This window comes from Myotis nattereri, assembly GCF_964212035.1.
Source record: "Myotis nattereri genome assembly, chromosome: 2".
Classification (NCBI taxonomy): Eukaryota; Metazoa; Chordata; class Mammalia; order Chiroptera; family Vespertilionidae; genus Myotis; species Myotis nattereri.
Window position 1 is genome coordinate 213208427 of NC_138076.1, and position 27259 is coordinate 213235685.

A 27259-nucleotide genomic window follows, 5' to 3' on the forward strand; every position below is an offset into this window, starting at 1 on the left:
TTGACTCCCTTGATGAAACCCTCGGAGGCTTCCTTTTTGTTGCCAGAAACCCAAACTCTCCTGACCTGTAAGCCCCCCAGGGCTAGTGCCGGCCCACCAGCCTCCACGCCCTGCCCGCCCACCCTGGCCTCTCCCCCAGCTCCAAGCTGGGGCCCTCGCTTCCTTCGCGCTCCCACCAGCATGTGGTCTACTGGGTCCCCCCAGTCTTCTGGGGGCTGCACGCCCCTCCCGTGGGTTTGGTGATGACTGGTCCGCCGCACCCCCTGCAGGTGCTCAGGTGTTTGCTGAGTGGACGGGCTCCTTCTGACCTGAGTCTGGTGCGGAGCACGTGCAGGCAGTGCGTGCGGGCTGCCCCCTGCGCTCCTGCGGGGCACAGGATGCTGAGACAAAGCCATCAAGGCAGGAGGTGCTGGGCGCCCACAGGTGAGGGATCAGCCAATCAGGGCGAGCGGAGGTGTTTCACCAACCAGCACCACCTCCCCTGCCTCCCACTGACCGGTGTCCCTGGACTTCCTGACTTTAGGTGTTTGTCTGTGGTTTGGGACACAGCAGACTGGATAGCCCACAAGCTAACTCGGGGCCTAGGATAATTCTAAAGGCCCAGTCAGTCTGGGTCTCACGTGAGACTCACAGGAACCAGTCCATCGGGAAGTAAAGGGTTTCCGAAAGCCCAGCTTTACCCGAAAAACCACGGCTCAGACTTCCTTCCACGGGGATGGGTGCTGGGGTCCAGCCCCAGTGGGTCCAGGGGTTCCCAAAGGTGTGGACGGAGTCGGCGAAGAATGTTTTACACGGAGACAGCGTTCAAAACTCTCTAGCTTTCCTTAGTCTCCGTGGATCTTCCCTGTGCCTGGCTGAGGCCACAGAGAGAGAGATCCCAAGGCAAGCTGAGCCTTTATTTTATAGCGGGAGGTAAACAAGGTAGTGGTTACCAAAGTTACACTTTTCTTGTGAGTTTCACTTGTTTACACTGTTCTTGTGAGTTTCACTTGTTTACAGTATGGTTATACTTCCTGCACTTCCTCAGCCCATTAGCTTCCCAGATAAGATCTAGGGAGCCTCATAAGGTCAAGCCTAATTATGCTAAGAGGACTGTGCCCTCTAAGCTGGGAATTGTTTGTGACTTTGCCCACAGGTCAGTCCGAGGCTTAACCCTATATCAGCTCCCCACAGATGGGGAGGCGGGCTGCGGACCCCGCAGTGCAGTGCTGTCTTGCCACCCCAGGAACGCCACCTTGACAACGGGACCTCCCGAGGCAGAAGGTGACGCCTGCGTCCCCCGGATCGCTCCCAGGCTTTCCCCTCCCCCCACCCTGCCTCTCATCTCCGCTTACAGAAGGTATCAAAGGTGGTGGGCAAAGAGCGAGGTGAATTCCACGCTTGGGACGCTGAGCCCGAGAGGAACAGCCAACCCCGACCCGGCCCGTGACCCTTTACGGTCAGCCCCAGGGACAGGGTGTCCGCGGGGCTCATGCTCCTGCCACCCCGAAGTGCCAAGGGGATCACGTGGGGGCCCCTCCCCGCAGCACACGCTCGACACCAGGCCTGGGACGTGTCTTTATTAAAGATGCAAGCAAGCACAGAAGTCTCATGTCCATACAGCACTGAAATAGAAAAATAGAAAAGAAACTTCACAGACAGCAGCCTCCCTCACGGATGCGCGGAAAAGGGGCCGCCGAGCCCAGGCACACCGCCACGCGCCACCTGCGGGTCCCAGCCGCTCGCCTTCACAGTAAAACACACCTTTCAGGGACGCAACACAGGACAGCTCCTCCAGCAGCAGCCCTGCCGCCTCTCAGGGCCCTTCCCAGCCACAGGCACCCAGCCTCTCCGCTCCTCCAGCCAGAGGTGGGCCAGGTGATGGGGAGACACAGGGAGGAACGGGGGTACAGGCTCCACCCCTCTTCCCCCAGGGACACGGAGGTGCGGGGACAGGGACAGGGTGAGAGCAGGGCGCTAACCCTGCCACACGGCACCCCGGGGCTGAGCGCCTCCGGGGGTGGAACCAGCTGCAGGCTCAGGGCCGGGAGCCCCAGGACCTCACTGCAAGCACCTGCTTCCCCAGCAGAGGCTCTGCGTCAGGAACAAGAGAAAGGCGGTGACAAGGACCCGGCCTCCCAGCGTCTCCGGGTGGACTGTCCCATCGCCGGCCTGGGGCCGGCTTCCCCCCTGTGTCCCGCGGGCTCCGCCCAGGAGTCTCTGGCCTCAGGCATCCCCTCCGAGAACGCCCGGGGGGCAGTTCCTGCTCATTTCCAGGGGACAGAGAACTGCGCGCCATCGGGACAGTCTCCCTTGGCCCCGCCTCACGGAGCCCTCACCTTCCTCCCAGACCAGGTGAGAACGAATGGCTGCCTCACAGGAGAAAACTACAAAAATAAACTGCAACCTGAGCTCTGTCTACCGTTCGGTGTGGCTCACCCCCGAGCGCCCTCGGGAGTGAACTTTGGTTTGGTGTGTACTGACACGTGTTCAGGTCTCCAGTGGGAAGCTCTACAAAACGCAGGCAGGAATGCGGGCGGTAAGAGGCTGGCGTCTGGCTGCATATGTTACAGGCTCTGTGTTCACGGTGCCACCGTGGGAACGGAACGGCGACCCTGACAATATTTGTATCAGACACGGACAGACTTCAGATCCGCAGGCGGGACAGCTGCTCCGGGCGGCAGGCCCCTCCCGCCCCCTGCGCGCCCCCCTCCCCGCGTGGCCACACCGCGGCCGGGGCTTGTCCAGCGAGTAGCGAGTGCGTGTACGGGACCGTAGCTAGTGGCGTCTGGGGGCCGCGAGCATGCAGGGCTGTTGCCGGGGCTGCGCTTATAAATAAAAGTCAAACGTGAGGTCGCACTTCCCCATCTTCTGCTTGTACGCCAGGTCGAACTTCTCGTTCATGGACACGGTGAAGATGTCCTTCCACAGCCCCACGCGCCCTGGAAGCAAACGAGAGAGCGTGCTGCACGTGTGCGCGCCGGGCAGCTACCCGAGCACAGGAAGCCTGCACCCTCGGACCTGGCCTGGGGGCCAGGCAGGCCCTCTGAACCGGACAGGCTGGACCCCGAGTCTGACATCCTGGGGTCCTTTCCCGCGGGGTGGCCCAGCGCCACGAATGCACGGAGCTGAGGCTGCAGGCTGCCCCGGCCACTGGGAGGGTTGGGGGGGCGGATATGACCCCGCACCCAGGCTCTGAGTGCGATTCTCAGCACAGGGAGTGTGGCCAGGTCTGTGGACCGTGGGGAAGTGGGGTTTCCGGATGTCCCCACTCACGGCTCAACAGCCCCACCAAGGGCCCCTGCTTCTGCGGACGGCGAGAAGGGAACACCATCCAAAGGCAGACCCCTGAGGCGAGCAGGCGGCCTCCAGGTCAAGGAGGGAGATTTTGAGAAGCCTGCGCGCAGCCCGGGAGGAATGGCAGTCACGGTGCCCGCCAGCTCTCCCGCCTGGATGCGGAGCGTGTGTGGCAGCCAGACTCCCGACTCCACACCAAGCGAGTCAGGGCCACCCCTGGCCGCCGGGGCTGCAGCGCAGCAGGCGGTCAAAAACTGTGACCCTGGCCACCAGGCAGGAGCACGGAGCCCCAGACTGATGAGCAGGCTTGGGAGACAGAGCCCAAAAAAACTCAAACTGCAGCTGTAGCCAGTTTTGCTCAGTGGATAGAGCATCAGCCTGTGGACTGAAGGGTCCCGGGTTCGATTCCAGTCAAGGGCATGTGCCTTGGTTGTGGGCACATCCCCAGTGGGACATGTGCAGGAGGCAGCTGATCGATATTTCTCTCTCATCGATGTTTCTGACTCTCTCTCCCTTCCTCTCTGTAAAAAATCAATAAAATATATTAAAAAAAAAAAAAAAACAACTCAAACTGCAGAACCCACCCACTTTCCCGTTAACTACAACAGCTGCAGTTGGTTGGACAAATATTGACCCCTTGAGTGCCGGGGAGTGCTCCTCCTGTCTTTCGCCAAAAGTGCCGGGAGCGCTATCAAAGCTTCGAAATGGCGTCCAGTTCTAAGTCTGCTTTTATTAGTGATGATGATATTGCTAAATATGTCAATGTAGTAAAGGTTTCCTTAAGTTTTTGAATATGTAACTTCATTTACTTGCGATTCATAATTTTTTTCCAAAACTGCTGTAAAATCAGCAAAAATGCCTTGGCAATTTTAGCATAGTTCCTAGGATATTGGTTGGCACTCAAAGGGTTAATGGTGCCCTGGCTGGTGTAGTTAAATGGTTAGTGTCGACATAGGCACTGAAGGGTCTCGGTTGGATTCCTGATCAAGGGCACATATCTGGGTTGTAGGTTCGACACCCAGCCTCAGTCTGGGCGCCAGCCAGCAGGAGGCAACCAGTTGATCTTTCTCTCTCTATCTCTCCCCGTCCCTCCCTTCCTTCCACTCTTCCTAAAAAAAATCAATGGAAAAAATGTCCTTGGATGAGGATTAACAAATAAAAATAAAACGTTAACAGTGACCGTGAAGATGCCAGAAGTGGGGTGCAGACCTCCCAGCTGGGGAGCCGTGACCCGCCAGCTGTCGCCGTGCTTTTCGGGGACTAAGATGTTTGCTCAGAACCCTTTCAGCATCTCCGAGATCAGAGCTCGAGGTCGGAGCAAACACCCTCCTTCGCCCCCAGCAGGACCTCGGGACCAACCCACCCCTGCAAGTGCGGAGCTCACCCCCCAACAGGACAGGGCTCCTCTTTGGCCATGAAGATTACGTCAGTGTGGGGAGGAGAAAAACAAGAGGAACTGTTCTGCTCCCCGTTAATGGTACCCAAGGGAGGAAATCAGGAGCCTGTAGACAAAGCCACCATAAGTAACTTTTCCAAGATTGTTTTTCTCAGCTGAGGCAGCTGAGCGTGCATCAGAGGAGTCACCCACCTGGTTTAGGGTTTGGAATCAAGACAGTGAATTTATGCTGAGACATGAATCAAATCTAAGCAATGCAGCTGGCTACTCAAGGCCCTGCATTCTCACCAGCGCAAGGAGGTCTTCCGAGCACAGAGGCAATGTGCTAAAAGAAAACAAAATCAAAGAACTGAAATAAAGCAAAACCAAGGCGACAAGACAAAGCAAATCCATGGAAGGAGCCCTGGGACACACACACACACACACACACACACACACACACACACGAACCACGGGGGACGCAGGGACGGTCACACCCACAGGCAACAGAGCAAATGCAAAACTAAAAAGGAGCAAAAAAAAAAATGTAAACCATAAACATGGTGAGGATGCAGCCAGGAAACAAACGCGAGGCGCTGTGGTTTGTTTCTTCCTGGAAAAGCAGGCCGCTCTGCCTCTACAGGGAGGCACTGTGCCCCTGACCTTCAGAGCAGCCACGGCCAGCCCTCTGCATCTGCAGACAAAGACAAGGCTGTCTAAGCTCAGAGCCCGGCCTGAGGCCCCTCCCAGGGCGTGGCCGCTGTGATGGAGCCCACCCTCTGCCACCACCCAGGGTCTCCTGTGGGTCTGATGGCACCTCTTCCCCTTCCCTCAAGCGCTGTCGTCTCCTGAGAAGGCTCCAGACTCACAACCCAGGAACCAGCGTCAGGTCACCACCACCAGGCTGTGCCCCTTTCCCTGCTCTCCCACGGCCACAGCAACCCCTTGGGGACCACGGGGCTCTCCTGCCCCAGCTCCCCAGTCAGTCCACCTCCGAGGGCATGGAGGGCCGCGGGGCCTGGAGAGGACTCCTGCCTGGAGCATCTCCTCCATCTCAAACTGCTGCCTGCCCCACAGCAGCTCCCGGAGCAGCCAGCCCGGGGCCTGCGCTTTCTGCTCTCACCCCCTGCCCGGCCGGGCACGCCTGACTGCCCCGGGCACTCATGGGGCGTGCAGGAACCGGCACTTCCTCACGTGGGCACTCACGCCCTCCCCGGCCCACAGGTTGGGGAATCCATCTGCACACGTGGGCTCTGCGATTTCACCGCCCGGGCCATCCGGGCTCTGCTGTGGGGAGACACCTGCTTGAGAACATCGTGCCCACAGAGCCTGGCACGTGCCCGGGGGGCCCTCCTGGGAACCCAGACACCGTTTGCTCCGTCACAACGCAAACAGCTGCACGGCCCAGCTTCCAGGCGGCTTCGCCCCACACACAGCAGAGGGCTCTGGAGAAGCAAGACACGGGCAGCGGGACGCTTAAGTGGGGCGGGGGTGGGGGGCCACGGGCCCTGGGCAGAGGCAGGGGCGGCAGGGGCGCGTACCCCGGCCCACTGGCAGGGCCTCGGCGTTGCAGCACTGGTCCACCAGCTGGTGGCAGTGCTCGATCAGCGACTCCAGCTGGGCCTTGTCACAGGACACCCCCAGGAACCTGGCCAGCTGCTCCACCATCGTCACCAGGTCCTGGAAGGTAAGAGCAGAGGTGGTGCCGTTACTGACCGCTGGCTGGGCCCCTCGAGGGGCGGTACTCGGTCCTGAGCCCCGTCTGGGATGGGCCTCACGCGGAAATAAAACCCCGGGTTGGGAAGTGGCCCAAGGGCCACTCTCAAGCGGCAGCTCCGGGATTCAAACCCAGGTCCTCGGGAATGTGAAGCAGACAGGAGCGGGATGTCGTGGTGGCCACTGTAAAACAGCAGCAAGAAGTAAGAGCCCACCGGCTCACTCTCTTCTTCTCCATCCTCGCCTCAGGCCCCGGCGGCCTGCCCTCAGCAGGAAGGAGCTGGCTGGGTCTGAGGCCAGATCCACTCACAGCTGGCCCAGCGCGCTGCTCCTGCCTGTGGAGCGGACTGACCCAGCGATGGGTCCCGGAGCTGCGTGCACACCTGCTCCCCACGCAGCCCTCCGCGGCTCCCCACGGCCGCCACTCGCTCCCAGGGATACAGCCGGTCCTTGCATAACAATACCCGTGTTCAGTTTTATTCCACTGTCACACTGATGAGATGTAGGAACTTAACTCTCCCTAATATCCATCAGCCTCCGGTAGTGATAATGGGCGTCATCATAAGTCGTTTCACTTGGCCACAGAGCCCATCCACACTGTTCAGGGAGGACTTCTTGTAAACGGGGCTTCCAGGGGCAAAGGGGGGCGAGTCTGGGCACACCTCAGGCCGGGGGGCTCTCGGACGCTCCAGTCAGTCCCACCACGGGGGGCAGAGCCCCCACCACCCAGGCTCTCCCGCTGGCTCCCGGCGCCGCACTCACCCGGTGCATGTCTTCATACTTGAGGAAGAGCACGTTGGAGTCCGTGCGGTGCTCCCAGAACTCCTGCACGTGCTCGAACCAGGAGCCGTAGCCCACTGCGGAGAAAGGACGGGGTCACTCCTCACCGGGGGAGGGGGGAGGGGGGGGAGGAGCGCGTGCCCACGGGTGGCTGTGATTCCGGATGGAAAAGCAAGCTCTTGGCTGGAGGGAGTCCCAGGGATTTGGGGGGGGCGGGTACAGGGTGGGAAGAGAGCCCCACAGACAAGGTCTTCTGAAGTCCCATGTCACCTGCTCTCTGCACAAGTCTCTCCAGGAAACAGCCCCCCCCCCCCATGCCCTGAAGACCCGACATGGGGGTGAAGGCCTCTGCTCGCCTGGCATGGACGGTCCCTGGCACATGGGTTTGTGTTTAACAATGGCCACCGGGAAGAAAACGATGCCAGGAAAAGGGACACGGCCCAGCCGGTTTGCAGGTGGGTGACGGGTGCAGAAGACAGATCCTAGCACAGGGCTGACGGGAGTGACCACTGCCGCCCCTCGGGGCTGCCTGCGCCGTCTGCCATCTCGCCGGCAGGTGGCAGCACAGCAGCGGGACCGGGTGTCCATCGGGTCGGGGTCACTGCCCCCAGGGATGGGCCTTAAGGAGCAGGTCACAGCACAAAGGCCCTCCCAGCCCTCGGGGCCTGAGGAACAGGAAGGGGCTCCACAAGGGAGGGCAGAGGGAATGGAAGGAAAAGAACGGATTCGGCCAAAAGTCTTGTTTGAGGGTAAATGCTGGCCCCTCTGCTGGTCCCCTGGGGTTCTAGCTGCTGGGCCCTGGAGCCGCGGCCAGCCCGCCGTCCCCGCACCCTCACACCAGGAGGAAACACACGACGGGCCTCAGACACAGACATGCCCAAACCTGCTGCTTGGGGACGAGGGAGAGGCCGGGGGGAGCAGCCACCTCACCGCAGGCCAATGGCCGCCGCCCGACGAGAGCCGAGGCTGGGCCCTGGGTGAGCAGGGCCTGAGCACACCCCTCTGGCCCAGGAGGAAACTCACAGCACACCACTGACCGCCCCTGGGGACGAGCTGGACGGGCGGGGCGGGGCGGGGCCGCTGCACCTGAGCCCGGCTGCAGCTGCAGAGGGGCGTGCGCCTCATGGGGGGCCCTCCTGGGAAGGGGCTCCCGCGGCAACTCCCGCTTCTCTCCAGGTCCCTCTGCCCTGAGAGGCCACGTGCTTATCCCAGCGAATTACTGGGATTAACAGCTCACCGGCCGCCCCCAGCAGGGAGCCTGCCCTCAGAGCGGCTCCATACAGGCTCCCGCCGCCTGGGCACGCCCCCAGAGTGCATGGGTACACCCGCAAAGCCAGTGCTGTCAGCGGGTCCTCTGGCCTGGCTCTCGTCATTTCTTATTCAAATTTTCAGGACCTTGGACAGAGAAGAGCCAGGCAGGGGCCCTTCTAGCCCCACGCGGGCACTGTCTGGGAAGAGGGAGTAAAGGGGAGACCTGCGGGGCACGGGGAGTGCCCATGGCCTTGGACGTCAGTGCCTGACGGTGCGGTGACCTTCAGACGCGGGCGGGCCTGCCTTGGAATCACTTCAAATGCTCTGCCCTACCCCACCGGCGACTGGAACTTGCTGAGTATCCACCACCCCCGGACCCTAATCTCGGCACCTGCTCCCCCTGCAGCAGCCCGGCTGGCACTGCTGGAGCTGGGGAATCGCACAGGAAGTGGACAGCAACCGGTGCCACTGCGGGGAGGGGCAGAACTGCTGAGGACCTGCTGCCCCGCTGCCCAGGGCGGCTCCCCCGCTCCCGCCGAGCGCGGCCTTCCCGCCCCTCCCTGGCCACACTGGCCTGGGCGGGGCGCCTGCCTGCCCCTCATCCCGCTGCCTTCCCCTGGGGCCTGCACTGGGCCTCCCTCACCGGTCACGGAGACGCCTGGGCCCCGTGTTCACTTCCGAATCCGGGCCGGCAGGGAGAGGCTTTGAACGGGGGAGCCTCTCAGAACCCAACACCGAGGCGAGAGAGGGGCTTCTGAGGGGGACGCCCGCTCTGCTGCGCATGAGCCATGGAGCCCGGCTTGCTCGCCCGTCCGCAGGAAAGCAGGCCCGACGGGCACAGGGATGGCCAGACCGGGGCTGCGGGCGGAGCACCGCACAGGCCGGTGTTGCATGCACAGCGAGCGCCCTGCGGCGACGTCCCGGGGCTGACGCACTTACGCTTGTCGTTCATGAACCGCCGGCAGAACTCCTGGAAGGTGCCGCGGTAGCTCATGGTGCGCAGGGAGCGGTGGAACTGGTAGTAGGACACCACCAGGTCCTTGGGGTTCCGCGCCATGTAGATGACCTGGGGGAGGGGGCAGGCGGGGGGGGGGGGTCAGACACCCTCTTCCCACCAGCAGGTCCACGGGCCACACCCGCTCCTGCACCCCGAACCCTCCAGCATCGAGGCCGCCCCACCCGCTGCCCCACGGCCGAATGCTTCCCGCTGCCTTTCAGCAGGGGTGCGACCTCGCCCACACAGGGCATCCTGCGGGGGCAGGTCCGCAGCGGAGCCATTTGTCATATCTCTGTCTCCAGCTCTACTTCACAGTCAGCGGGAGGAGACAGGAGAACAATGGTCCTGACACTGGTGGTGAGAACTGTGGGCTCAGAAACGTCACGCAGTTGAGAAGCGAAAAAAATCAGCCTGAAACGCTCGGCCTTCCACAGGCAGAGGCTGGACTAGGCTGTTCCAGCCCAAGTTCAACGGTGAGGGAAAACCCAGGTTAAAATGTGAATGAAACGCTAGAGACACTGGCTCTGCCAGGGTGGACGCTGGCACCAGGGTCTCACTCCCCGGGGCCTCGGGGGCCATGAGGGCACAGGCCAGCGGGAAGGGCAGGGCATTACCTTGGAGTCGCCGTTGTGGAGGTCGGAGGGCAGGAAGCGGTAGGGGAGGTGGCTTTTGATGAGACGGGGTGACGTCAGTTCCTGCGGGGGGGTCAGGGGAGAGGCGGTCAGTCCCACGGGCCTCAGGGCCTTTCCCATGGGGGCGGGCGGCAAGGGTCTCGGACGGTCGGGACCAGCGCTCCGCCTGACAAACTTCCCGCCCGAGGCAGGACCACCCTCCAGGCTGAACCTCGGGCCAGATGTGAGCAACATGCGGCCCGTCCTCGGGCACCCACAGCCCGAGTCGGCCTGTCCGTCACCAGGGTCTGCCCGGAGGACCAGGGCGGGCCTTGAAGGGCAGCAGAGGAGGCACGAGGCAGAGGGGAGGCTGGGCCCTCAACCATCTCAGCAGGATGCCTTCCTGCGGCTCCGGGAGCGTGCCAGGCCCTCTGCCCCGACTCGGCCATCCAGTGCTGCTGGCTCCCCATTGGGCACACTGGTCACCCCTTAACCGCCACTCCTCCTTGTTGGCTCCCGGTCCATCTCCCTCATGGCATGTCAGCTCTGAGCGCTGTACCCAGATGCCAAGGGCAGTGCCGGCCACAGGTGCCCAGCGCAGCACTACGCACGGGCTCAGCAGACGAGTCAACACAGAATACTCAACTAGTGGGACAAGGGACAGGCGGTCCACGCTGGAAATGCCACCTGAACTACGGTGGCAGAGGCGAGGGTGGAGAGAACATTCCAGATGCACCGGAGGGATGGAATGGGCAGGAAATTGGGGTGTTTATTTCATTCCTGACACCAAAAATTTGATGCAAATGCATCCTACCCAGCTCCCTGAACAGACGGGGTAAACCACAGGGCAGGGCAGATGACGCAAGGCCCCCACCCCCACTGCCTCCTGCCCCCACTCCCAGCACCTGCCTCCTTTCTACCTTGAAGTCACCCACGTCACCCAGCCATCGATTCCAGGTCACCGTCACGGGTTCAGGCCTGTCTCCTGGCTACCTGGGTGCCGGCAGCTCTCTGCTCTTCCCCCGCCCACAGGGCCCCCCCCACCCCCACCCCTCGGGAGGAGCTGTCACCTTGATGATGTCCAGGCCGGGCTGCGGGTACTCCAGGACCGGGAGCTGCTCGTCGATGTTCATCAGGCCGATCTCATCGGGGTCCGCGCCCTGGCTCACCAGGTAGACCACCTCCTGCAGCAAGCTTGTGCCTGAGGGAGGCCAGGGAGGCGCTCAGAGGCCAGGGCGGGCCCTCTCAGCTCAGCACTCGCCCAAGGAGGGGCTGAAGGGTCATGGGGTTGGGGGGGGGGGCGGGGGGGCGTGGCACCCAGGAGCGCCTGAGTCTAGCGGAGCACACTGGCCTGGGCCAGCACCTCGCCCGAGTCCCACCCTGCGATGACGGGGGAGCGCCTCTGAGGTTGTCAGAGGGATGAACAGGACGCACAGCGCCTGCCGCCGGGGCCCAAGGGCTGTCACCATGGATGGTGCTCAGTCCTGAGGCTTCCAGCTCAACTTGCCATTCACACAGCAGCCATGAGGCCCCAGCGGGAGGACTCGCCAGCCAGCGTCTGACACCGGCACTGTGTGCCCAGCACCCACAGCGACACACGCGCGCCCTGTGATCCCAGAGTCTCCCCGGTTACACGGAGACGCGCACCAGGGCGATCCTGGCCGCGACGCCCAGAACAGCGGGCCTGGGAAACCACGGTGCCGTGGGCAACCCCAGAAGGAGAGGAAGTGTGACTGATCCTCATCAACGGCAACGAGAGCCGCAGCCCTGAACTGCCGCTGCGCTCAGCGAGGCTGCGAGACTGCGAGGCTGCGAGGCTGCGAGGCTGCGAGGCTGCGCGCCACACACAGCGCTGGGCCAGAAGAGACGACCCTCGACCCTCGGGCCTGGTTCTTGGTGACTCCACCCACATCAGGCTCCGCAATGGGTGAGTGAGACAAGCTACGGTGCTGACGCGGACCCAGATGGCATTCCACCCACTGCAGACCCTCCCAGGACGGGCTTCTCCCGAGGAAAGCGAGGCCTCCCCCGGCCCCCGCGCCTGGCAGCCTCACCCCCCGGCCCCCACGCCTGGCAGCCTCGCCCCACAGCCCCCCCCGCGCCTGGCAGCCTCACCCCCCGGCTCCCACGCCTGGCAGCCTCGCCCCCCCAGCCCCCCCGCGCCTCATCCACTGAGCTCCTACGGCCTCCCTGCTGGTCCGGAGCATGCCATTTGCACAGGCTGGTTCCCTGCCTGAAGCCCTTTCCTCCTCCCTTCAGGTCCTTCAGAGGTGAAGGCTCCCTGACCAGCCACATAACTGACACTCTCGCCCTCGTCCCCCGTCCCTGCTGCGCCAACGGCCCAGGCATGACTTGCACATCCTTTATTCTGAATGCACAAGCAAACCCTGGGTGCTGAGCAATCAGAAAGAGGTGTGTTGATCAAGGAAGACTTCCTGGAGGAGGCAGCTTCGGAGCAAAGGCCCTAAGGGAAAAAGTGGTGCAGCAGCTCATCAATTCAAACAGAAAAGCTACTAACCCTGGGAGCTTCCCACCAACCTGAGAGGTGGGGCCATCACTCCCTCACAGACGAGACTCCTGAGGCCTAAGTGGGCCCAAGGTCACAGAGCCAGTGTGTGGCCCACCCTCCTCCTCCCGAGGCCCACCCATCGGCAAGCTCAGGGCAGCGGCACTGGGTGTCTGTGCCCTCAGGAACGACTGTGGGCAGAGTTCCCGAAATGGCTCTCCCGGGCCGTCCTCAGGGCCTATTTTTAGTGCTCCCACCCCCCCCACTCCTGCAGCCCCCGCAGGCAGGGACCCAAACCGATGTTCTCTGCACATTAACATCGATTTCCATCAATATCGACTCGTCAACTCCAAAGCCCCATTAGCTCTCTGTGCCGGAAGGCCAGCCTCGCGAGAGCCAGAGGGCGGCCTGTCCCCAGTGGCCCCTCCAGGTCCACTTCCTGGCTGAGCAACGCGCGCTCCCCTCCTCCAGCCTTCAGGGCCTCAACAGGAGGGCACTGCCCGGTGCCCGGCACCAAGGAGGGCGGGGAAGGGGCACCGGGACAAGTGCAGGGAGCAGCCCCAAGCCTCGACGGGCAAGATGTGACGAAATGATCGCAGAAAAAGCCCAACCAGAGGTGATGAGGACCACGGCACTGACGGTCACTGCGGGGTTCCTGCCACTCCGCTGGCTCTGCAGGCTCTTGGCCAGGCACCAGGGCGGCAGTCCTCCGGGCTCGCCGCTCCTCTCCATGCCACTGCCCCCCCCCCCCAAGGTCCCAGCACCAGGCACACCTGGGGGTTACCTGGAGCCCACTCAGCCCCCATCCACTCTCCTGGCTGCCAGGCCCCAGTGGCTCTCCCGTCCTGCTCCGCCTCGTCCCCCCTCCCCACGCGCTCCCACGTTCGATGCTGGGGCTGGGGCTGCTATGCCGAAGCTGTCCACAGGCTGCTGCCCACCGGGCCCACTTGGCCCTGACCTTTGGGCCATCGGTGCCTGTCCTGGCCCCGCAGGACCAGAACTTCTGTTCCAGCCCCCAGCGCACGGGCCTCAAGGGCAGCTCGTGAGGGCAGGGAGCACGTCTTAGCAGAGCCCGCCCCGGACTTCCCACGTCTCCTGCGAGGCAGGGCTACCACCCCTGTCCCGCAGGCACGGGGAGGGAAGGCGGGACCTGAACACGGCCGAGTCACGCCTGGGTTCCTTCGCTGAGCCTCGCCCTCCTGCCCGAGGGCCTCTCAGGATCTGGCGTCTGGCCACCTCCCACCCTCAGCTCACTGGACAGGGGCTGGCCCTGGAGCCCTGCCTCCCTCCTGGACCATGGAGGCGATGCCTGCCCTCCTTCACAGGCTGGTGGGGCCAAGGCCACAGGTGACCTGCGCGGGCCAGAGGGGCTCACCCACTCTGAGCTCCAGACACAGGAGCACCGCTGCCGGGACCACGCCCACAAGGACACACCACAGCCTCCAGCCAGCCAGGCAGCCTCCTCCCGACACGGGACACGCGGCCACAGGCGACACCTGGGGCCACCCGCACGGCCGGGCGCAGGGAGGGTTTATGAGCATCTCCGGTGCAGATGTGGAAATGGAGCTCAGTTTAGATTCCTAGTCAAGATCATGGGAGGGGAGAGCTACATCAGCAGTGGGACCCCAAGGAGGCAAGGCCCCGCTCCTGCACCGCCTCCCAGCATGCGGGGGAGCAGGAGGGTGTGGAGGGCAGAGAAGCGCGTGTGAGGCCCTGCGGGTGGGCTGCGGGCAGATGGGGGGGAGGGCCACAGCTGTGCTGGGTGCCCCTCCACTCCTGCAGCCCCCCGACCAGGGGTACAAAAGCAGGTGGGGCAGAGCGCGGCCACCACCCCAACCACTCCCTGGGGGAGGTGAGCAGAGGAGGGAGCAGGGCAGCAGGAAGGCTGAGGAGAGGGGAGGGGAGGCGGGGGTCCAGCTCTCACCCTGAAACTGGGGAGGCCGCAGGGCCGCCTCGGGAGGAACACGCCCCAGGCTTTTACTGAAGGCGACCTCCTGCCGAAGAGCTTCCGCGGACCCCGGGAAGTCACCCCGTGCGGCGGGCATGAACTCTGACCCTGGGTCTCGCGCTGAGGCCCACGGCGTCCTGGGGGGAGTCCTCGGGAATGGGGCCTGGCCGGTCACAGGCTGGAGGGAGCCCATCGCCATGTCCACCCGCCCCTGGGGAGAGAGTGACCAGCACTCTCGGGTCAGAACCCACGGAACTTGGCTCCCAACCCCCAGGATCCTGACCCTGGGATTAGAGTTCTCTTCTTCTCGTTTTATTTACCAAACTCTCGCGGGCACCTGGTTTAAGAAGCCAGAGGACTGAGGGCCCGTAACCGAACATCCAGGCCCTCCCCTCCCCACTCCCACGGCCAGACCAAGCTCCTGCTGACTGTCCTCCCACCTGAGTTCCGCGTTCCGCACGTGCTCAGGCAGGTGGTTGTGTCGCGAAACGTTTCCATGTTTCCACGGCACCGATTCCAACTCGGGAGGTGCGGACCTCGCCAAGCCCCCTCACCCCCGCCCCCTGCGCCTCAGAGCAGGACTTGGCCTGAGGATGCACAGCCCCTGAGTGTCTCGCTCAGCTCAGTCAAGGCCACACCTCCTTCCCGCACGGGGTTCTTTTCCTAGAGTCCACGGCTGCTCTGGTGCCAGCTCAGCTTTCTGTGCGGCTGTGAGTGAGCTTTTCCTGCTCCGTGACAAACCCCCCCACCCCACCCCACGCAGCCAAGCACACGGGTTCGCTCAGCTCTCTACGCCCCAGGTCGTGCCCCTCCTGCTCCTGCAGGAGGAGGCGTCAGGTCCGTCTGCTATCCAGGTGCCCCTCCTTGGTGGCAGGACCCGCCCTCCAGCTGCTTCCTGAGCTAGCGTGAGGCTGAGACCCTCTCTGCCAGGTGCCTGGCAGCTTGGCTGGGCACAGAATTCCTGGCTGGGAGCCTTTTCCCTCAGAACTCTGAAAGGGCGGTCCCGTCACCAGCAGCCAGGGCTGGGCTGAGACGCTCAGGTCGTAGCCTTTGAGCGTGGCCCGATTTTCTCGGGAAGCTTCGAGATCTTCTCTATCTCCATTTTTAACTTCACAGTAATTCAGATGCTTCAGTGTGGTCTTTTACCCATGGCCGTGCCAGACACAGGGGTTCTTTAACTCGTGTCCGTGAGTTCTGAAAATCCTGGTTTCAATCATTCCTCTTCCACACTCTCTTCCTTCTGGAATTCTGAGATCTTTTCATTTTCTTAGTTTGGGCTCCTATTTGCTCTCATTTTGTAAAAAATTTTGTTCTACTTACTGGGGTATTTCCTCCACTTGGCCAGCCAAACCTCACAAGTCAGATTTTAGAATCCCAGCTGCCATGCTGTTAACGATTTCTAGTTGATGAAAGAGAGAGAGAAGGAGAGAAACATCGATGTGAGAGACACACGGATCAGCCACCTCCCAGACACGCTCCCACAGGGTCCAAACCCGTGACCCAGGGATGTGCCCGCTGGGAACTGAACCTGCTGCCTTGGTGCGTGGGCATCGCTCCAACCAGCAAAGCCGCACAGTTGGGCCCCGTCACCACGCCCGTCTCATCCGCTGCTCTTCCGTGAGAGCGCAGCTGCCCTCCCTCTCCACGGACTCCTCACAGAGCGACAGTTCCGGGTGGTGTTTTTTGAGTTTTGATTTTTTTTTTTTTTAGTTTTTCTTCTGCTCTGTACAGTGTCGTTCATTCTTCCAAGCTCTCTTTTCTGACTTGTGTTTTGTTTTTGCAGTATCTGTCCTTGATGTCGGCGGCTTTAAGACCTGGTGACCTTGGGTCCACCCACAGGTAAAGCAATGCGGATCACCCGTCTGCGGAGGCGAGGCTTGCTGCCACGGGGCTGTGTGTCTGGGATGGCAGCCCAGCCCGTGAGGTGCTCTCGCGGCTCAGATGGGAGGTGCCATGTGCACATATTCTGACTTCTTTATTCCAGAGAACATGCCCCGCTCTTTGCCCTGCAGGACCACAAGCATCCCCGCAGCCAAGCAGGGGAGGGGCTGGGGGCCTCCCTCTCAGGGCGTAGCTTTCCCGGATCCCCATGTCCCATATGGCACCGTACCCCCGCCTGTCGCTGTGCTCACCATCCCCAGCCCACAGCCTCTGCATCTCCTCCCCCAGAGAAACCCGCCTTTGCAACAGCCTCCCTCCCGTCCTTAATCCCCATCCCACCACCACCCTCCGCTGCCAGGCACATCCAGCCCCGGGCCCTGCCCCTGGAACTGGTCCCCGCGCCCCGCTGCCCCCTCCGCTGGCACTCAGCTGCTCTGCCGCTCAGCCAGGGAAGCTCAGCCACACAGCCGACCTTCCAGAACCTGCTGGCACGGCCGACCCATCGCCACGCTCCTTCTCCACGGAGTTCAAGCTCCACTCCGTGACTGGCGTGTGGAGAGGTTTCTAGAGGCAGCAGAGATGCTCCTGCGTTCAACCTGCCCCACCCCCTCATGAGCCACGGCATCCCAGTCACAGGACCCCCGTCACTGCCAGGCCTGGCCGGCTCCCTCAGGGGCAGCAGCAGCTGAGCGTTGGAAGCTGCACCGCAGGGCTGGCCCAAGCCCGGGCTCCTGCACCCCACACTCCTACGGCCCCTCTCCTGCGGCCCCCCTCTCCTGCAGCCCACACTCCTGCGGCCCCTCTCTCCTGCAGCCTCTCTCCTACGGCCCGTCTCCTGCGGCCCCTCTCCTGCGGCCCCTCTCCCCTGCGGCCCCTCCCCTGCGGCCCGTCCCGTGCGGCCCCTCTCCTGCGGCCCCTCTCCCCTGCGGCCCCTCTCCCCTGCGGCCCCTCTCCCCTGCGGCCCCTCTCCCGGGGCCCCTCTCCCGCGGCCCCTCTCCCGCGGCCCCTCTCCCGGGGCCCCTCTCCCGCGGCCCCTCTCCCGGGGCCCCTCTCCCGCGGCCCCTCTCCCGCGGCCCCTCTCCCGGGGCCCCTCTCCCGCGGCCCCTCTCCCGCGGCCCCTCTCCCGGGGCCCCTCTCCCGGGGCCCCTCTCCCGCGGCCCCTCTCCCGCGGCCCCTCTCCCGCGGCCCCTCTCCCGCGGCCCCTCTCCTGCGGCCCCTCTCCCGCGGCCCCTCTCCTGCGGCCCTGCACCAGGTTGGGACTTGCTCTCCCAGACACCGAGGAGGCTCCGGGCCAGGGAGCAGCGAGGGCGGCCTATCTCTCATTCGGCAGCATCCCGTCCTAGGAGGTGCCTCATCACACCTCTCAGGATCGTCTCTTGATTGTCTCTCAGAATAATCTCCACGGCGCGCAGGGGGACACGGACCTCAGAGGACAGGCGTCGCTCAGGCACATGGCTGAGAACGGGTGGCGAGCCAAGGCAGGAAGCCCTAGGCGGCGCGCACATGGGTGCCCAGCTGTCACCCAGTGACAGCCAAGTGCAGCGCGCCGTGTCCCAGGGACTGGGAGCCACTTCCTCACGGGTCCTCACCTGCCCCAGGCGGCTCCTTCCACTGCGTCTCACACACGGAGAGCGGGCTCAGCGGGGGCTCAGCGGGGCGTTGCCCAAGGCCACAGTCTGCAGGCCGGGGACCAGGCACCCACCACTTTGACTCCAGAACTAGGGTGTTTTCACACACACCACATACTTATACACATACACACACCACATACTTATACACATACACACACCGCACATACCACCAAACACCCACACATGACACACACCACATGCACACACATACACATCACATACTTATACACATCCACATGTGCCACACGCCACACATATATACATATCATGTGCATGCATACATATACACATGCACACACCACAAATATACACATACACACCACACATATACACATACACACCACACGTGCATACCCACCACACACACACACCACACACACATACCACCATACACCCACACAACACACACACACCACATGCGCACACACACACCACACACACACACACACACGTACCACATGCGCACACACACCACACACCACATACACACACACACACACACACACACACACACGGCTCATAAAAGTGGGCAGCAAAACCAAGGCCAGGAGTGCTGCAGCGCTAACCCTAAACCCCACCAGATCGGGGATGGAGCGCGGGTGTGGCGACAAGCCCTCCTGAGGCTCAGACCAAAAGCGGGCGGTGGGGCAGGGGCACCGAGGAAAGACCCTCCAGAAACTCGGCCCTGAGCTCGGCACTCGGGGAAGCCGCAGGAGTGAAAGCTGGTGGTCAAGCAAGTGATCGGAGCAACAACAGAACCCACACGCAGCCCAGCGCCCACGTAAAGGCCTGGCCAGAGCAGACAGCCCGCATCCAAGCACAGATGCCACTGACGTCCGGCTCCACCGCCAGCACACCATGTCCCGCAAACAGGCAAAAAGCAGTACTCGTCCTAAAACAGCCGCTCTCGGCAGACAAAACAGTCAACAGAATCAGACTCCATTTAAATCAGTCTGCGTAACATGTTAAAGGATTTCACGGAAAAGGTGAACAACACGCGTGAACACATGGGGTATTTCAGCAGAGAGGTGGAAACTAGACCTCGAACTGCTAGAGGAAAAATAAAAACACGAACAGAAATGCAGAATGCTCCTGGGGGCTCCCAGGCCTGGCCGCATGGGCCTGACACAGTGGGAGAAAGAATCAGTTCACCGAAGACTGGGCCGCAGAAACTGTGATGATCACTGGAATCTCAAAAGAAGAGAAAGAACAGGACGGAAGGAATATTTGGAGAGAGAATGGCTGAGCGCTTTTCCAAACAGTGAAAGGTATCAAACCATAAATCTAAGATGTTCAGCACACCCCCCCCGCCCCCCCCTCCCCGCCAAATCAAGACAAGTATCCCCACCCTGAAAAAAAATACACCTGGCCTTAGATTAAGTGCTGAAAACCAAAGAGAAAGAGAAAATCTTGAATGCAGCCAGAGGGGAAAGAAGACCCATTCCACAGAGGACCAAAGAATTACAGCAACTTTCAACAGACGCCATGCGCTTGCTGTGCAGCTGACAGGAGGAGGGGCCTCGCTGCACTGAGCCTCAGGCCCATCGAGGCAGGGGGGTGGTCCTCCTGCCCCTGCAGAAACCACAGCTCACAGGGCCTGTCACCTGTCCAGGTCACCCAGGTGGCAAGCGGCAGAGCTACATTCAAACCCAGGGCTTCCAGCTCCCAAGCCAGGCTCTTAATCTCTACGCACTGGTGCCTCCTATAGACCCAACCGTGGTGGGGAGAGAGGGAAGCAAGGGAAAGGCAATGTGAACTGGGCCCCTGCAGAGGCCGCAGAGCAGTGGCAAAGCCTCGAGATCTGCCCCCCACCCCCACCCCCACCCCCACCTTAGACTCCCAGTAATAAAGGCGTGGAGAGAAGCTTGCTCCTCCCTCCAGCCCGGGTCCTGAGTCTGGCCGCCCTTGCGCCAGAGGCAGGAGAGTTAGTTCCTCATGAACAAGCATGGCAGAGCACCTGGCACACCCAACTCCTAAGCGGCCGATGACCATCCAAAGGCTCCGCAGGTCCCACTCCCAGCTGCGGCAGGTCTGTGTTCAGAGTGACAGCCCGCCGGCGAGGCTCAGTGCTTGAGCATCGACCGATGAACCAGGAGGTCGCTGTCGATTCCCAGTCAGGGTGCACGCCCGGATTGCAGGCTCCATCCCCAGGGGAGGTGGGGGGTGTGCAACCAATTGATGATTCTCTCTCATCATTGATGTTTCTATCTCTCTCCCTCTCCCTTCCTCTCTGAAATCGGTAAGAATATATATTTTTAAAGGATCAGGGAGCTGGGGCAGCCTCAGCCACTGTGCGGCTCAGGCTGCGGGGTTCTCAGCAGGGGAAACACAGCTCAGACTCACCCAAGGGCAACGCCGGGCGAGAACCCGGGCCCTGACCCCAGGCCAGCTGCCCCTGGAGACCCCTGCAGGCCCCTCCTCCTCCGAGAGGAAATCTTCAGGGCAGATTTTGGGGGTACCAACTATTCAGTCCCCTTGATCGTTTCACGTAATGAGCAGGGGTTGGTGGGGGGGGTGGGGGGGGGAGCTTCAGAAGCACCGCGTCAGAGCCAGTGCCGCCATCAGTCCCGAGAAAAGCTCCCACTTACCTGCCCCCATCCATGGGGTGGGTGAGAAGGATGGACTGCGATGAGGTTAAAGAAAGCAAAAAAGACCAGAAGCCCTGGCTGGCGGAGCTCAGTTTGGTACATCGTCCCAGGTACCAAAAGGTCGCCAGCTCCATTCCCTGGTTGCTGGCTCCATCCCTAGTAGGGAGTGTACAGGAGGCAGCCGATCGATGCTTCTCTCTCTCTCCCCCCGCTCTCTGGCCTCCACAGTACCCATGACTGATCCTTCACTCCCGGGGTCTCAGTCCCCTCCACTCAGCCTTGGTCCAGCCACATGAGGGTGGGCAAGTCGCTCCACCTCCTGGGCCTCCATTTGCCCATGTGGGAAGCAGGAGCCAGCTCCGTCCCGCCTCCCAGAGCTTCGGGGGAAGGTGCTGGGACACAGGCACGCGGGGCTGCATGAGCCACAGAGCTCCGAGCCTGGCAGCAGATTGATGCCGCATCTACTGATTGATGCCGCATCCACCGGGCTCACACCAGCTCTCACGGGCAGTCCCCAGGGTGCCCGACCTCAGGCATGGAAGGCAGCAGAGCCTGGAAAGGCCAGAGGCTGAGGGCAGCTCTGCCGTTTAAAGGGAAGCTCTCTGGGTGCTGTGGGCAGGGCCTCACACAAGGGTCCGAGGCCACAGCTGGCTCTCCCGTCACCAACGGAGAGCGTGTGTGTGCTCTTGTCTGCTTTGAAAGATTCAAGTTACAAACAAGAGGCCAGTTTTGTATCTGGAAAACTTCCTTCAACTAACACCTCACTCCCCATCCAGGCTCCCCCAGACGCCCCCAGGCAGGGCCCCTCAAGGCCTCCCCACCTAGCCCGGGGCTGCACACCTCCACCCCTTCCAGCCACGTCTCCCCTCCACCTCCTCCCGCAAATGGACCTGGGCAACCCCGAACCCTAGAGAACTGCCCACACCAAGTTCTTCCCAATTCCTCTGCAGGCAAACCCGGCCCTAAACTGACACGGGGCGATGTTTAGTCTTTACGGGCCCACTGAATGCGGGGTTCTCCCGCACGTCCACCCCCATGGCTCTAAAATCTGGACAGTTCCAATCCCTCCCCGTCAGGGCCGGGGGCGGGCTGTGGGCCACACCAATGGGGGTGCACACCTCCTTCCTCCCCCTCCCCAACCGCCCCCACCAACACGGCTCCCAACCCTCCACTGGCAGCCCCTCCCCAACCTTCCTCAGAGGAACTGGCCCAGCCCTTGGGCGGCGGGGACCCTGCAGGGCTATGCCGGCCACGCCACAGCTCTCCCCGCCTCCCGGCCACCTCCCTCCCTCCCTCCCTCCCGCCCTGTGGGTCCCACATGACCTCCAGCCCTCCTTCCCAGGGCCCGCAGACCCAGCACCCAGTGTGGGTACAGCCACCTCCTCCCCCCCACACAGGCGGAGGGAGACCTGAAGGGATGTTTAAAGAGCCAGACAGCCGCCTGCCTCCCTCCCTACGAACCACACAGACAGACAACCCCTTGCAGCAGGCCCTGCACGCAGACCTGCTTTAAGTTCCCGCCCCGACCTTGGGCAAGCACTGCTCCCCCTCGGCGCCTAGACTGTGGTGGATTGTCGGGAAGATGACATCCGTCAGTGCTGGGAGATGGGGCCCCGGGGTCCTGCCTGTTACCCGGGTGACGGAGGAGGCCCTGAAGCTAGGGAACACCGGGCACACGCTCCGGCCAAGGCGGGCCCTCCCCCACCGGGAGCCCACGCAGGGAAGGAGCACCGTCCACAGTCCCCACGCCCGCCCGATCCCCTTCCCAGACGATCCCCAGGACTCTGCGCGCATCCGAGGCTGCACTGGGTCCCGGAACAGAGAGGTTAAGTGACTGTCCAAGGTCACACAGCCCGCAGGGGGAGGGGAGGGGAAGCGGAGGAGGCGGCCCCGGGCCTGGCCTCCGGGCAGCTCCAGCCGACCTGGCTCCATCCTCCCCCACCCCCACGGGACGCTGTCCAGCCTCCAGCCGCGGACACCGGGCTTCACCTCCGGTCTCCGGCCTCAGTTCCCCCAGATGCGGGCCGCCCACCCCCATCCCGCCCTACAGGGGCCCGGGCGCTGGCGGGCGGTGGCGCCGGGCCCTCCCAGCCAGACTGACGCGGGCCGCGCGTCCCCGGGCGCCGCAGAGCCGGGGCGGGGCGGCGCGGGCTCACCGGACTTGGGGTAGGTGACGATCCACACGTCGCTCGGCCGCACCGGGAAGTTGGCGATCTCCTCCATCTTCCCGCGGCAGAAGGGCGGCAGCCGCACGCCGTGGAACTCGAAGTACTTGCTCTCGAACTCGCCCGGGGTGCTGGGGGTCTCGGCCTCGCTCTCCGCCATGCCGCCGCCGCCGCCGCCCCGCTGCCGCCGCCGCCCCGCGCCCACGCCCGCCCCCCGCCGCGCGGCGCTCCCTCCGCAGGCGTGACGTCACGGCGCCGCCTCGCCCACCGGCGCTGAGACGGCGCTCCGCCGGTATGACGTCATGGCCCCGCCCGCCGCGCCCGGCCCTCCGCAGCCGTGACGTCTGGAGGCCTCCGGGCCCGCCCCGCCCACCCCTGGCGGCTGGTCCCCACCCCCGGGAGGACCGCGGCCGCCCCCCGCCCGCCGCCTCCCAGCCTGCAGCCCGCATCCCTCCATCACGCCCTCATCCACCCACCGCAGGGCCCATCTTCCGCCAGCGCTCAACACAGGCTGGGAGCGCTGCAGCCAGAGGTGACCTCAGGGATTCCTTCACTCCTCCAGGCACGTTCAGGAAGCTTCTGACCGGTGCCAGGCGCGCTCCGGTTCCGGGCCCTCTGGGGCTTACATTTGTGCATAACCGGGAAAATCTCAGGGAGTGGCATGCGCCATGGAAGACAGGCCCCATAATCTCCTAGGGCAGAAGGTGGGGGGTGGGTAACTGCAGCTTTCCAGGACCCACGGCAGACCTACAAGGACGCTCTCCAGATAGCGCCCCCAAATCCGCACTGAATAAGGCACTTCTTAAGCAGACAGCAACTTGAGAGCAACAGAATTCTAAAGAGGTTTTAGTACAAACCCTCATCCAATCATTGACTAAGTATATATATATATCACGTGAATGAATGCTGAGGGGGAGGGGGAGGTTCTCACTGCGGAAGAAGGCAGGGAAGGGCGGTGTGGTTTTGAACTGGAACCTGAGGTACTGATATGAGTTTACTATTTTTAAAACTATTTCTTATCTTTGCTGACAAGGCCCTGAGGCACGGGGTTCCAGTAATACCAGGCACACCCAGTGCCCAGATCCTCTTGGTTTCTAAATACTTCCCCCAAGAAGGAAACACGGTTTCCTGAAGAAAAGGTCCATTCCAGGGCTGGGCAAAGAAAGTACAAGATGAGCCTAAAACATCTTGTTGGGCCCCCCAAAAAGTGTTTTTAAAAGTGATAGGGATCTGTGGGAAGGACACAGGAGCTAGCTTGAAAGGCCGAATTAGGAACAACTTGCACATGTTAGACGAAAACCAGAAACAACTCAAACGTCCATCGGCAATAGAATGACTAAACTGTGACATATTCGTACAATGGGATACTTACTACACAGTGTTTTTAAAAAATATGAAGAATTACTGGTGTATGCAACAGCACAGGTGAGCTTCCCAATCAAAATATGATGAAGAAGCCCGGTCAGCGTGGCTCAGTGGCTGAGCGTCCACCTGTGGACCCGGAGGTCACGGTTCTATTCCCGGTCAGGGCACATGTCCGGGTGCGGGCTCAATCCCCCAGGGTGGGGCATGCAGGAGGCAGCTGATCAATGATTCTCTCTCATCACTGATACTCCTATCTCTCTCTCCCTCTCCCTTCCTCTCTGAAATCTATAAAAATATATTTAAAAATGATGAATAAAAGGGCGATATGTCAAATGATCCCATTCACGTACCGTTCAGGGACAAACAAACCTCATCTATGGTGACAGAGGCCAGAACAGTGCTTAGCGTGGGCCCGAGGGAGAGGGTTGAATGGGAGAAGACACAGGAGTGCCCTCCAGCCTGTTGGGAATCTTGTGGATCTTGCTCCCAGTGATGGTTACGTGATGATTTAGACATAGTGTACATAGAGATAGATGTGCAGATAGATACGTATACTGCAGCTATGGAAAGAGAGAGAAATGGGTACATAGATGGACAGATAGGGCTGCAGGGCCTGCCTGAGGGTCATGCCACTAGAGCAGCCCCAGACGGCCCTGTGCCCAGAGGGCCCTGCACTTGGGGTTTAATGCTCTGTGGTCACCGTCTCGAAATCCGTGATCCTTTTATTTGAACCTGTGCTCGATCGTGCAGTCTGGCGGGGTAATGGAGTATGTGCTGAGAACCTGGAGCCTCGGAGCACGGGCAATTCCACCCACTGCCGCCTCCTCCGGACAAGTTCCTGATTGCCCGCTCCCCTGTCCTCCTGTGCCCCAGCCCTGCCCAGCCTCTCTCCTCGCCCCTCCCCACGGACCATGGGGCCTGAAAAGGACGCTCACCCCCCATGGCATCTCAGAGTGGGGCATGATTATGGCCGTCGTTGTCATCGTGGTCCTAGATTGGCCGCAGCCGGGGCATTTGGTGGGTGAATCAGCCAAAGTGAGCCTCTCTCCCACCCCCAATTCAGGTGCCCATTTGTCTAGTGTGGAGGTGGCAATACGCTGGGGCAGCAGGCCTGTGGGAAGGGGAGATCCCTGACTTGAGTTCCCCGCTCCCAGCCAGGGCGTGAAGTGTGGGTCCCACAGCCGACAGGAGGAAACGGGCAGCCAATGGGCAGTTCTCGAGGCCATGGGGCTTGTCCCCCAGGCTCTGTGAGGGTCTGCAGGTGCCCTATGAGGAATGCAGTGTTGAGAGGGTGACATAAACTACCTGTAGCAAACAATAACCACACTGACAGGTTGAGAACTTGTGGAGTTATTTTAGTACCTTGAGTAGCATTTTCCCTGCTTTTTGAAAAAGAAGGCCTACATTTCAATCTTGCATCAGGACGCAGTGCTAGGAGTTTCATTCTCCTCAAATTCCTCTGTAGAGTCTATGCCAGTGGTCGGCAAACTGCGGCTCAGCAAACCGTGGCTCGCGAGCCACATGCAGCTCTTTGGCCCCTTGAATGTGGCTCTTCCACAAAATACCAACTTCTGCACATGGGCCACGAAGTTTCAATCGCACTGTACATGCGCGCCCACACGTGGTATTTTGTGGAAGAGCCACACTCAAGGGGCCAAAGAGCCGCATGTGGCTCGCGAGCCGCGGTTTGCTGACCACGGGTCTATGCGATCTCAAGCAACATCACAATGGGCTCTGTTGTAGAGATTAACAAGCTGTGCCTGGCTGGTGTCCACCTATGAACCAGAAGGTCACTGCTCAATTCCTGGTCAGGGCACATGCCCCGTTGCAGGCTGGAACCCCAGTGTGGGGTGTGCAGGAGGCATCCGACCAATGATTCTCTCTCATCCTTGATGTTTCTCTCCTCTCTCTCTCTCTCTCTCTCTCTCTCTCTCTCTCTCCCCCTTTTCATCTCTGAAGTCAATAAAAATATATTTTTAACATTAACAAGCTGCTTCTAAAAGCTATATAGGAAAGCTATAAAATCAAGACACTGTGGGATGCGCATAAGCATAGGCATATATTTAAATGGAACAGAATAGAGACCCCAGAAATAGGCACACACATGTATGATGGCTTGTTTTTTGACTGATATCCTTACGGGCAGGGAACAGAAGCTTCTTAGGAAGCAAAGCTGCCCAGCAAGGCCTGGCCTGCCGGTGGTGTGGACGCTCCGTCTCTGGGTGTGGAAGGGGCTGGAGAGCTCTGTCCTGAAAAGCCTTTTCCTAAGTAAGGTGGGCCCGGAAGTGCTCTGCCCTCTGACGTCCCTGAGGCAGCTGAGCGGCTGGAAGGCCGGGCGGGCGGAAAGGCGGCCGCGGGTCGCTGTCCGCGGTGCTGAACCGGACAGCTCCCCAGGCCCTCCCGCCCTTTCCCATCGGTGACTCCGCGAAGCCATGGCTGCTGGTCGCCCTGCTTTTGCTTTGTTTTATGTGCTTTCTTGATGCAGTTTCCTATTTGTATGTACTCTCAAAGTTTTAAGGTAAGTACTCATTTATTACAGACATGTCAAACACGTAAAATTAGAGAGAATAGTGTAATGAACTTCTATGGGCTCGTCACCTAGTGCCAAGTGTTAGCAATTCACGTTTCATCAAACTCTCACCCACCTCCCCCCGCAGGACTATGTGAAGCAAATCTCATGCATTGTGCCATTTCATTCATTACTATTTCAGGATGATCTTTAAAGGATAAGAACCACGTGAAAACATATTCCCAGTACGTTAACACAACTCAAAAGTAATGGCTATCCCTTAACATCACCACACCTGCGGTCAGTGTACACAACCAGATGTGCGGGTGAGATGCAAAGCTCAGCGGGGTTGAGGTATCTGCCTGGGGACGCCTAAGGTCACCAGGACTTAGTGCTGGGACACAGGCTGCCCCACTCGCATCATGTGACCACGGCCACAGATTGGCACACACCATCCTGCTTGCCAGAGATAACGTCAAGCAAGTCTGAGGCGCAGGGCGCTGACCCAGGCAGGTGGTCACACCCACAGGGTGGTCCCTGAGGACACCAGGGCCCATGAACGACAGGCTCCAACACACCCCTGCTCCGACAGGTCCAGGTCAAGATCAGTGACGTCGGACTCTCTGCGGCAGAGGAGTCCTGAGCGGCATCCCCATGTGT

The 27259-nt window shown here is 61.4% G+C and overlaps 1 protein-coding gene across 1 annotated transcript; it reads right to left on the minus strand.

The window, feature by feature from the left end:
* Positions 1 to 1544: 1544 nt before the first annotated feature.
* SULT4A1 (sulfotransferase family 4A member 1) lies at positions 1545 to 22926 on the minus strand. Its single transcript, XM_081083370.1, has 7 exons — positions 22717 to 22926; positions 11077 to 11207; positions 10010 to 10090; positions 9338 to 9464; positions 7130 to 7224; positions 6193 to 6331; positions 1545 to 2921 (listed from the first exon to the last, which is right to left on the minus strand). The coding sequence occupies exons 1-7, from the start codon at positions 22883 to 22885 to the stop codon at positions 2809 to 2811; spliced, it is 855 nt and encodes a 284-aa protein (XP_080939496.1). The 5' UTR covers positions 22886 to 22926; the 3' UTR covers positions 1545 to 2808.
* Positions 22927 to 27259: the final 4333 nt, after the last annotated feature.